Here is a 12,302-nt window from a genome sequence, read left to right as displayed (position 1 = left end):
TGCAAAGACATTGCTCGATTAGGGATAGTCAGCACGGATTTGTGAGGGGTAGGTCTTGCCTCACAAGTCTTATTGAATTCTTTGAGGAGATGACCAAGCACGTGGATGAAGGTAAAGCAGTGGATGTAGTGTACATGGATTTTAGTAAGGCATTTGATAAGGTTCCCCATGGTAGGCTTATGCCGAAAGTAAGGAGGCATGGGATAGTGGGAAATTTGGCCAGTTGGATAACGAACTGGCTAACCAATAGAAGTCAGAGAGTGGTGGTGGATGGCAAATATTCAGCCTGGAGCCCAGTTACCAGTGGCGTACTGCAGGGATCAGTTCTGGGTCCTCTGCTGTTAGTGATTTTCATTAATGACTTGGATGAGGGAGTTGAAGGGTCGGTCAATAAATTTGCAGACGATACGAAGATTGGTTGAGTTGTGGATAGTGAGGAGGGCTATTGTCGGTTGCAAAGAGACATAGATAGGATGCAGAGCTGGGCTGAGAAGTAGCAGATGGAGTTTAACCCCGAAAAGTGTGAGGTTGTCTATTTTGGAAGGACAAATATGAATGCGGAATACAGGATTAACGGTAGGCTTCTTGGCAATGTGGAGGAGCAGAAAGCTCTATGTTCATAGATCTTTGAAAGTTGCCACTCAAGTGGATAGAGCTGTGAAGACGGCCTATGGTGTGCTAGCGTTCATTAGCAGAGGGATTGAATTTAAGAGCCGTAAGGTAATGATGCAGCTGTACAAAACCTTGGTAAGACCACATTTGGAGTACTGTGTGCAGTTCTGGTCGCCTCATTTTAGGAAGGATGTGGAAGCTTTGGAAAAGGTGCAAAGCGGATTTACCAGGATGTTGCCTGGAATGGAGAGTAGGTCTTAGGAGGAAAGGTTGAGGGTGCTAGGCCTTTTCTCATTCGAACGGAGAAGGATGAAGGGAGACTTGATAGAGGTTTATAAAATGACCAGAGGAATAGATAGAGTAGACAGTCAGAGACTTTTACCCCAGGTACAACAACCCATTACAAGGGGACATAAATTCAAGGTGAATGGTGGAAGATGTAGGAGGGATGACAGAGGTTGATTCTTTACCCAGAGAGTAGTGGGGGCATGGAATGCACTGCCTGGGGAAGTAGTTGAGTCGGAAACATTAGGGACCTTCAAGTGGCTATTGGATAGGTACATGGATTACGGTAGAATGAAGGGGTGTAGATTAATTTGTTCTTAATCTAGGACAAAAGTTCGGCACAACATCGTGGGCCAAAGGGCCTGTTTTGTGTTGTATTTTCTATGTTCTATGTGGACGGTAGAAGGCACTGAAACTTGCCATCGTGTGACTAAAACTTAGCCTATGATTTTTCTTTTTTACTAAGGGCAATTTAGCATGGCCAATCCACCTAACCTGCAAGTCTTTGGATTGTGGGAGGAAACCGGAGCACCCGGAGGAAACCCACGCAGACACGGGGAGAACGTGCAGACTCTGCACAGACAGTGACCCAGCAGAGAATCGAACCTGGACCCTGGAGCTGTGAAGCCACAGTGCTCACCACTATGCTACGTGCTACCCCAACTTAGCCTATGATACCAATTCCTTTATTGTTTCCGGAACCAGAGAGAAGTCAGTCAGTCTACACCAGGGGTGGGCAAACTACGGCCCGCGGGCCGAGGTCTTTATGCGGCCCACCAAGTCATTTAAAAAAAAAAAAAAAATTTTTTTTTAAGGTTAATGGGGGGGCTGTTGGGTTACTTACTGGTATAGGGTGGATACGTTGACTTGAGTAGGGTGATCATTGCTCGGCACAACGTCGAGGGCCGAAGGGCCTGTTCTGTGCTGTACTGTTCTATGTTCTATATGAGGCGCCCAGAATCATAACCGGGTGAAGTAATTATTTTACTTAATATACTATGCGGCCCTTTAAAATTGTGAATTTCTGAATGTGGCCCTTGCACGGAAAAGTTTGCCCACCCCTGGTCTACACAGACCACCAGCTGCAAGACATCAGAAAAGGCAGCAGACCCATGCCTTTTGAAACCTGGAGGCTGTTATAACTAAAGTGTCTCCCAGCCTGATTCTTAATCCAAGCCCACCTGTAAGAATCTTGACCTCCTGATAGGAAAACCACAAGTGCCTAAGTTTGTGACCTGTGGGAATCCTGTAACAACTCTGATATACAACTGGCAATTTGAATTTATCTAGGCTAACTCTTCAGGAGTGAAACACCAGTTTTTAACAGGCCGCAAAGACTGTTTCTTAAGAAATGTTCCTTTGTTTGTAATTGGTAAAAGTGCATTATTCTCTCGAATTGTATCTTTCTCGGGTGTGTGCGAGTGAGAGAGAGAGAGAGAGTGACGTAACATTTGGACTTTTCGGGCGAATGTATGAATAAATAACCCTTTTTATTTAACACATCAAAGCTTGCTGCTGCTATTTAAATTGGCCGCGCACACTCTAGTGGAGTGAAGAAAGATATACACCTTTCTTTTTAAAAACAGTGATTATGGGCGGTTTGGGAAGGGACACGAGTTTCAGTTCTCTCCCGACCTTTGGTCCGAGCCTTCAAGTGTGGATATGATTACTAGTTGCAAGATGCTGGAAAGATTTGTATTCAAGTTTCAGAATTAAGAGAACTGTAGAGATGAAAATGCATTTCAATCGAGCGGAACGTTTTTTTTGAGCAAAAATTATTTTCCCACTAAAACACAAATTAAGTCAAGGTTTTCTGTGAAAAGCCTGGTAATTTTCCCCTGCTTCACCGCTCAGCTGTAATAGGCTCAATATTTGTGTACAGCCAGCAAAATTGGCCACTTTAAATCTCTGCATTTCTCTCCAGTTCTGGTTTTCTGGTAAGATCAAGAAGGTTCAAGTCCTTGATATGCAATACATGTGACACTGTTGTGTTAAAAATAATAGCCTTTATTTCAAAAATGAAACACAAAACGAGTCCATTGGGTTGATAATTATACTGTTGAATGTAACCTCCAATATGTATTCTTCAGCATTTTACATGTTGCTTTATTTAAATGTAAATTGCTAACTTGAAGTCCATGTAATTTGGGATCAAGTTGCAACCATTGAAAGCTGAATACCAGACAGACCAATTTAGATTAAGTGGAATACTTTTTCAATTCGAAAAGTCAACCAGCACTTAGCATTCCACTATAACTTTAATTTATTTATTGTTATTCTGATATGTGTGCATTAAGCAGAAAAATATATTTGGGTGTCTAAATTAAGACTCACCCTATTATTCCTTTCTCTTGCAGTACGTAACCAAAGCTGATAAAGGTTTGTACCAACGTGCAAAACCCAAAGCTGAACCATCAGAATCATCTTTTCCAGAGAAACAACCTCTGATCAATGATGAAACTGTCCTCCGATCAGTACAACAGATTCCTGCAATTATGCCACATCCGTCCAGTCTTCAAGAGAGTGAAGACAGCACAACAGGGAAGACACCAATGGCTGAGGATAAAATGACTGCCCAAGACATCAGGGAAGCAAAGCAGTGGAAAGAGGTGAAAGTGCAACTCCCGGATCTACCAGGGATCTATGCAAGACTGTCTAAAATAAAACTCACAGGTACTTCAAAGTTTATTTTTTGTCTGGTTCTACGGTGAACACTAAGGATGCTGATTTCAGTCTTTTGAGACAACGGGTGCGATCTTCCCAAAAGGAAACAAAGTCCCCTAGCGAGCGTGTTTAGCCGTGTGTTTCCCGGCACACTCAGTGCTGAGAAACACGTGGCTATTCAACACTACTCACTTTGAAAAAGGAGCCTAAACGGGAACGTTTTAAATGGCGTCCCAATCTCCGAAGCCCACAAAGAAAATCCCCCCCCCCCCCCCATCCCCAAACCGAACGGAACATGGAAGGATACCCCCGTGACACCCACGGTGGACAATCCCAGCCCAATCGGGTGCGGAAAATGCCAGCTTGCCCCCTTGATGGTGCCAACCAGGCACCTTGGCAGTGCCACCTGGGCACCTTGACAGTACCAGACTGGCATCCAGGTGGCACTGCCAGGGTACCCATGTGGCACCAGCAGTGCCAGGGCACCACCCTGCTCAAAGGGCATGCTACCGTGGGCCTAAGACCCCCTTGGAAACCCCCACGAGTGCTGTTCCGTCTTGTCCCCGTTTGTGGGGACCAGTGCCAAACGGCACACGTCCAAGGTCCCCGATGCGAAGGGATTGAATCCCAAAGTCACGGGTACCTCGGAAATCTACACATGAGGCTTATTGCCTCGCTCTAATATGCAGATTTGCCGAAAACTGACCCTGCTCATTGTGGGTGGGATTCTCCTTGCAACGCCTCGCAACATTGCATTGAATCTCGCGAGATGTTGCAAGCCGGCTGGATCCTGGGAGTGAGGTCTCCTGGCTTTCTCTAGCCATGCTGCACCATGGCGAGTTGCTTTTCTGGCAAAGCATGTCCTGATGTTCGCGCCCTATATTTTTAACACCACATTTCCATCAGTACAATATGATTTTGGGCACTTTGAAAGACAAAACTGGCAGTGTAATGCAGTAGACGTACCAAAGTGCAATAAAGCCCCCTGAGGTGTGAGATCTCTTCCAGAAGGTTCAAACCCTGCAATCCAAACACAACATTTATTCTCAGTCTTCCTAGATATAAATATTACATGGTATATTTTCAGATCACTGCAAATTTCTGTTGAAAGTGACTAAGTTTTGTTGGTCGTTCTGGGTGAGTGTGCTTAACACTCAATTTGGCTCTGTTTCTTTACTTAGCTCTGGAGTCGCCAGGTGTCGTTAAGACACCACCACAAGCTTCAAGGTGAAGTTCAAAACAATAAAACCATACACCAATTAGTAAGTCCAAACAACTGAGTTTATTATAATACAATTATAATAACTACCCATGCACACGCTAAAAGGATTAAACTTATTCCTACCGCTAAATAAACTAATACTTATCTCGAAGGAACTGCTGGGTCAGGGAACAAGGCCTCTTGCTCTGCTCTGGTCTGCAGACTTCAGGTTGGTATAAGTTAAAAGGGGTCAGGAGTGCCTATCTCTGGTAGCAATCGTTGTGAGGCATTTACTTGTTGGCGGCTGCTGTCCGAACCCTCTCCTCTCTCTCGTTCAAGATCTTCTTGGCAAAAGCTGGTGCTGGTCCACGGAGGAGTGTTGGTCAAAGAGGGCTGGATCAGAAGACTGAACTATGTGTGGGACCTGTCTTTTATAGGTTCCAGGGATCCGCGCCCCTTTGGGTGGACTCCCTTACCTGCTTGGAATCGATTGGGTCTCTTCCCAATCGATATGTTTGAAACCCCCAATAATGGGGCAGTTCCTCGGTCACTGGGGCGGTTCTTGGGACTTATTGTTTTGGGCTTCTTTGGCGCCTAAAAGTCTGGCCTTCCATTCAATATATCGATCTGTGTTTAACTTGTTTCCATTGTATCTGGGGATCGCCCGGTATCACCTCATTAGTATGTTAACTGGTTTCTTTTCACAGTGCTGTCTGGTTTCTGCAGCAGTCAAAACTGGTTTCTGCAGCAGTCCAAATATACAAGCGCTTTGCAAGCTGCTTGCTTTACAACATATCCATTTTCCCTGCATTCCTTGCAATCTTCCATTTTGTGTTGTGCAGTGGCCACCCCAGGTGGCTACAGTTTCAGTCCAAATCTAACCAGGAGTAAAGTGTACTGACATGCATTTTCTCCTGGGTCAGCTTATTTCAACAATTTTCGGTGCAGCTTTATTTAGCTTTATACAGAATGCTAGCTTCATGGGGTGCTTAGGAAATTGGGTAAGTGAAATTGTAAGTTAAGTGACCGTGTATGTAAAAACATTTCCTCCAGATTTTGGAAAGATTCAGAAAATATTTGAAGCCTTTTGCAAGACTCTTCATCATTCCAGAGTATCTTTCCAATTGGGCAACAGTTTGCAATAACTTTGGGGACAAAAAGGCAAGATAACATGCTCTTCAAAAACCTTTGCAATACTTTATTTTTCTTTTGTCCATGGGATGTGGTTTTCGCTGGCTGGGCAGCATTTATTGCCATCCCAGAGGACATTTAAGAGTCAACCACACTGCTGTGGATCTGGAGTCGCATTAGGCCAGACCTGGTAAGGACAACAGATTTCCTTGCTAGTGAACCAGATGGGTTTTTATGACAATCAACAGTGGGTTCATTTTTAGACTTTTAATTCTAGATTTTTATTGTGTTCAAATTTCACCATCTGTAATGGCGGGATTCAAGCCCGGTTCTCCAGAGCAACATCCTGGGTTTCTGGATTATTAGTCCAGCAACCATTGCACCACTGCCTCCCTCAAGGCTATCTGATGTTGCACATTAACTGCATGCAGGAAAAGGTAAAGCTCTGCTCACAGCTGTCTTAGAGATTGAGAAGAATGCTGATCAGGCCTGCAAATTTGGCTGGGAGAAAAATAGCTGATGTAGCTTGGTCAACTGCTGATCTTCCCAACACGCCTTTTTTATAGACCCTTGTTGCATCCTCGTGATATCCCAACACACATTTCATTTTCAATGAAATACATTTTGAGATGCAGTCCATGTTTTACGTTGGCAATCAGTTTGCACACCATAAGGTCAAACAAATGATAAATGGCCAGTTATGGTGGGGTTTTTTGGTTATAGGGAGAAATGTTGGCCATCGCACCGAGAACCCTCACCTCTTTTTGTTGTGCCATGGAACAGTCTTTGCCCAACGCTACAGCCAGACTGTTTTATTTTCACACCTAGTCTGAAAGATGGCACCTGCAACATAACAGCACACTCGGTGTTGCCTTGAAGTGTCAGCCTAGGTTACGTTCTAAAACCTATCACTTTAGCCAAAAGAGAGTGCAATTTTGGTTCATCCAAACTTAACTTTAATTTCACTTCTTGTCTCCCAAGGACACCAAAATGCCTCATGACCTCTTTTAAAAATCTGTCACGGCAGAACTAATTTTCATGTGTTCTTGTTCACTTGTTCCTATTCTGCTGAAGCTATGTGACTGCTCAACTTCATGGTTATGTTTCCAGTAACTTAGCAGATGAGAATCGTCTATTTTAGTACATTTAACACCAAACCTGTCTTAGCAGTGTGCTCCTCTGTCCCACTCCATCTCCCCAAAGTTTGTGCAAGTTAATATTTTGAAAAAATATTTTAAAATCTAAATAATGCAATGTTAAAAACATTGTTTTCATAGCATATCCCCAACAAACTAATGTTTTCAGCAAAAATACACAATTAAAAGCCTTTGGATAAAATTGCGTTTTTATGGACTATTCCACTGTCTCAGCCCACATGTAAAGGCTATCTGTTTGGGTTAGGTTCTGGGTTAGGTGCTCTTAGGTTTCTGGCAATAACCAAAACTGTCCCCGGGAGATATTTGAAAAGGGCTGGGTAGAAAAGTCACAGACTTAAAACTGTGAGAATGACTCTTATTTTTAACAAGCAATTCAATTTGGGAGCACAATAATTGTACAAAGATTTGGGGAAGATTTGATTGAATATCTCTACCTTTGCTGAAATTTTGTGAAATCACCAAAAATAGTTTTAATTTGAAAGAAGTCAGCTGTATTTTGGGGTAAACAGTCACAGAAGCGAGTCAAATGAAATTTTTCCTCGTCTCTCCTGTTTCACCCAGTTTTCAGAGAATACAGTTTTTCTATCTGTTTTGATCGGTGTGTTTTTGTAGCTTTCCTTGGATGCATTTTGGAACACTTTCTGTATGAACAAGAATTAGCTGGGCCATTAACTGTTGCTTTTATGACTGCACAAGTCTTTCATTATATGGCATATATCATTAAAGGCTGGTGCAAATTACAGAGAAATCAAGGCTAAATGAGGTGTTGCCACTGTATTAAGAATTTTGATGTCTGGCATAACTACAAGTGTAGAGATCAGAGGTTTGTGCTACCCCACCTCACAATTTTAAAATGCAATTGTTGTTGAAGCAAAAATAAAATCATCGGCTGCTCTCACATTCTGAAACTGTAAATATTGTTGATGAAAAGGAATATGGCGCTGATTAAATAAACTGCACCATCCCAGTCTGTTGTTAATGCTTGGGGATATGCTATGAAAAATAGTTTTGATTAAGCTGTCAGTCTTTCCACTGTTTCAGAGCTTTGCCAATATCCCTTTATTCAAACTGTCTTCTCAAGAGCCTCCTCCAGAGAAGATGGTGCCTTGCTGTTGAATTTTTATTTGCAGCTCTTAAGTAATTTGACTGGAAGACGAGAATGTTTTGCAGCATGGCTGACTGAGATAGCCGGCACAGCTAACCAGTGTCTCATCAGAAACAAACAAAAAGATTTGCACCATGGTGCTTTGTTAATCCTCAGAATGCCCCAAAGCCAACAATTTGCTTATGAATATAGTTAATGAAAAGTTGCTACTTCTCCCTTCCAGGATTTAATTATGTATTTTGCAACATCATAAATGCACTGTGCCGATAAAGGGATTGGGGGGGGGGGGGGGGGCAGAGAAATCAAATTGTCAACATATTAAAGGGAAAGGACAGTATATAGCTCCATTTGTGACCTCCCATGCCCCAAAAACAGATCCATTACCTCTGATGTTCTTTGAAAATATAGTTACTGTCATAATGTAGAGAAATGTTGCAATCACTTAACACACATCAAGACTCCATTAACAACAATAAGGTGCATGGCAAAACAATCTGATTTAGTGATTTGTTAGTGGAGAGATAAATATCTTCCAAGTCCTTGGCAGGAGCAAGAGAATTTTCCTGCTTTCTGCCAGGAATTCTATTTTTCACCTGCCTGAGAGTACAGAGACAACCTTGGTTTAATGTCTCATATAAAATCACAGCGTAGGCTGTTATCTTGGATGACAGTTACAAAGAACAAAGAAAAGTACAGCACAGGAACAGTCCCTTCGGCCCTCCAAGCCTGTGCCGACCATGCTGCCTGCCTAAACTAAAATCTTCTACACCTCCTGGGTCCGTATCCTTCTATTCCCATCCTATTCATGTATTTGTCAAGATGCCCCTTAAAAGTCCCTATCGTCCCTGCTTCCACCACCTCCGGCCCAGCAGCGAGTTCCAGGCACCCACTACCTTCTGTGTAAAAAAAACTTGCCTCGTACATCTCCTCTAAACCTTGCCCCTCCGACGTTAAATCTATGCCCCCCTAGTAATTGACCCCTCTACCCTGGGAAAAAGCCTCTGACTATCCACTCTGTCTATGCCCCTCATAAATTTGTAGACCACTATCAGGTCGCCCCTCAACCTCCGTTCCAGTGAGAACAAACCGAGTTTATTCAACCGCTCCTCAAAGCTAATGCTGTCCATACTAGGCAAATATACTGGTAAATCTCTCTAAAGCCTCCACATCCTTCTGGTAGTGTGGCGACCAGAATTGAACACTATACTCCAAGTGTGGCCTAACTAAGGTTCTAGTCTGGTTATATTGTTCATTTTTATACGCTTTCAAACAAATATAAATTTTTATGTTAGGACTCATAAACTGAGAGGAAAAATTATCTATTCATTGGTGAATTTCATTTCTTTGGCTTGAATCAATTTTAAGTATCCAGGGATTGAAAATGTTAACGGTAATTCTTGTCCAGCACCAATTCTTTGCCCTTGCATTCTATGATTTTGCTTTAAACACAACATCTGGATATAAAAAATTTTTGTTTTTCTAACAAAGATGACATAGAGGGTTTCACTTACAGTGATCTTTATACCTATTGAGTACAACTAATTTATTATTTTTATAAAAATTTGATGATTTTATTCACTGCTGTGACTAAAAGAATGCTACACGATTCATTTCAGTAACATGGAAAGAGATTATTTTGTAACTTTCAGTCACTATGGCACGAAAAGAGGTATATGGTGCTTCTGTTATTTTACCATTTATAATAATTAATTAAAAGGATCCATTAAAACATTTAATTGCTATTGGAACTGCATTTATGTGATGGAATACATCTTTTCGAGGTCAATCGTGGCAACTAAACAACTCACTTGTTCTCCAATGCCTTTTCCACAGATCATCGTGTTAGCAAAATTATTGTAACAAATGAACAAAGCAATTCTAAGTTTGACATTTAATGAACTACCCATCTGTTACTGGCCACTTCAGTTACAGCATAGTAATTAATTTCCCGTGTTCAAGGAATGTTAATGGAAAAGGCCAGTTTCATGATGTGACTTTTTGTTTTCCAAGTCACTTTTATAATTTGTTTCAAAACCAGCACTCTAATCTGCCTGTTTTCTGCTGTTTGCTTAACGGATAGTTAATGGTATTTTGCACCCAACACAAAATTAAAGTGCTTTAATTTTTAACTTGTCGTACATGATTAGAGGAGATCTCATACCCAATTCGAACTGAAGGGATACACCAATGGATGACTGATGATTACGAGTCTTCAAATTTTAAGATTAGTGAGCTGGTAGAAAAGGCAATGCCCCATTCCTCCACATTAGAACACACGATCAATGGATCAGATTAGTAGGCTCCCCTATAGGGCACGATTCTCCAGAAAAAGTTCCAAGTGTGGTAGAGAGTGGGAATTACCGCAAACTTCTCGACCCAGCGAGGCCAGCAAACTATTCAACGTTAATTGGTCCAGTTACAAGGCCTCACAGGCTTCTCTCCGCAAATGACGACTCGTCAGCTGATTCGCTGGGACCGCGCTTGCCAGCGCCCCGCCAAGCAGTTTGAACAGCACTTGCTCAGCCAACCCCAGCCATCTCGCAATGATGACACAGAACAGCCGAGCCCCAAGATTCGGGAACGCTGACCTAGGGAGGCTCCTGGAATTGGTTGAGGCCAGGAGGGATGTCCTTATCCCTCGAGGGTCCCGGAGGTTGAGCCACATGGCGGCCCATTACACAACACAGTGGAGGGTTCCCCATCCCCAGCCAAGGGTCCCCCACCCCGGCCATCCCCTGGGGGCTCTGGGGCCGGAGTGTCCCAGCGCACTTGGCGGCACATGCTCAGCCGTGCCGTCCCTGTCCCTTGTGCTGAGCTCAAGACATGGCCTCGACAGAGGGGTGAATCTCAGGGGAGCTGGTGCCCACCATCATCACTCCATGGGACGGGTCCGGCCTGGCGCTTTGGGCAAATATGACTAGTCACCTCAGCTCCCCACAGGAGCCCTTCTGCCAGGTTCATGTTTTTGAAAAGGAGTACTAATCGTGTCAGCGTGAGCACCTGCTGGGGAGGCCGCTGAATGACAGGAGGCTGTTGGATAAGGGGTGGCTCTCATTAATTTTATGGAAATAGGGCTTAAGTGGTGATAATTGGTTTCTCGCCACACTACTGAAACATCCTGATTTCACCTATGGGAGTGAGCAAGTTACATCGCAAACTGTTTGGCGCCAGGCACGGATCTCATTTTTGGTCTCCCCTCGTTGGCCTCCCTCATTGGGGGATCTTCCAATGTTGAGTTCGGGCTGGGCTGGGAGGGTGGTCGGGGATTCTTTTCAGGGCCTCAAAGATACGGACGCCATTTGAAAATGGCATCCTGATCCCTTGGGAAGCAGAGCTTCCTATTGTAAAAAACGGGAGCTATATGTGGCCTTGGCTGCACGTTCCCTGTTCAGGCCCCTTATTCAAAGCGAATCGCCATGTGTTTCTCGGCACTGCAAGGGCTCGCTCGGGGACTTTATTCTCTTTTGGGAAGATCACGCCCGCTGGGAATACTCAGCTGATCAGTCAGCATCTGAGGAGAGAGAAACCGAGTTAACATTTCCGGTTTTAATGAACAGTTTTAATGAAAGGGCATCGATCTGAAACGTCACCTCTGTCCGATCTGAAGCGTTAACTCTCACTCGACATAGATGCGGCCTGACTTGGTGAGATTTTTCAGCATTTTCTGTAGGAGTAATTCGGTTTCGAAATTGTTAAACATTTTGACAGGTTTTTCCAGGCGTCACATCTGTGGCTAACCAAAGCCAAAAACCGCACAATGGACTTTATTTGAAACTGTGTCTGAAACATTTAACTCTTCTAGTTATTTGCCCCAATTCCTTTTAATCGCCGAACTGATTACCCATTTTTTTTAAGATAGTGGAGTTACGCACCATGTGCAGTAAGAACATCAGGATCCATACGTCAGTGCTATATTTAATCTATATAACGGAATCCATTATGAACCTGGAAACTAATGAGCAACCATTACAAAACTTTATGGTATTAGATGACATCTGATACTTATAAAGAACTAACTGCACCTTATTCTATTAGCTTGGTAGTAAATGGATACTAACAATTACATTATGTGCATCTAAACAAAATTAAATTGCATCTGTTAAAGGCAATTTAGTAATTAATCAAGTAATGAATCTATACTGCAAAA

The 12,302-nt window shown here is 43.1% G+C and overlaps 1 protein-coding gene across 1 annotated transcript in view; it reads left to right on the top strand.

Annotated features, from left to right (window-relative positions):
• Positions 1–12,302, top strand: part of LOC119953193 (protoheme IX farnesyltransferase, mitochondrial) — a 156,619-nt gene that overhangs the window by 44,730 nt on the left and 99,587 nt on the right. Inside the window, exon 3 of the mRNA XM_038777185.1 lies at positions 3,255–3,570. Coding sequence (XP_038633113.1) covers positions 3,255–3,570 — 316 coding nt within the window. The remainder of the gene's footprint in view (positions 1–3,254; positions 3,571–12,302) is intronic.

Source organism: Scyliorhinus canicula, chromosome 18, assembly GCF_902713615.1.
Source record: "Scyliorhinus canicula chromosome 18, sScyCan1.1, whole genome shotgun sequence".
NCBI lineage: Eukaryota > Metazoa > Chordata > Chondrichthyes > Carcharhiniformes > Scyliorhinidae > Scyliorhinus > Scyliorhinus canicula.
Note: the sequence above shows the minus strand (reverse complement) of the source record. Positions and strands in the feature narration are given on the sequence as shown.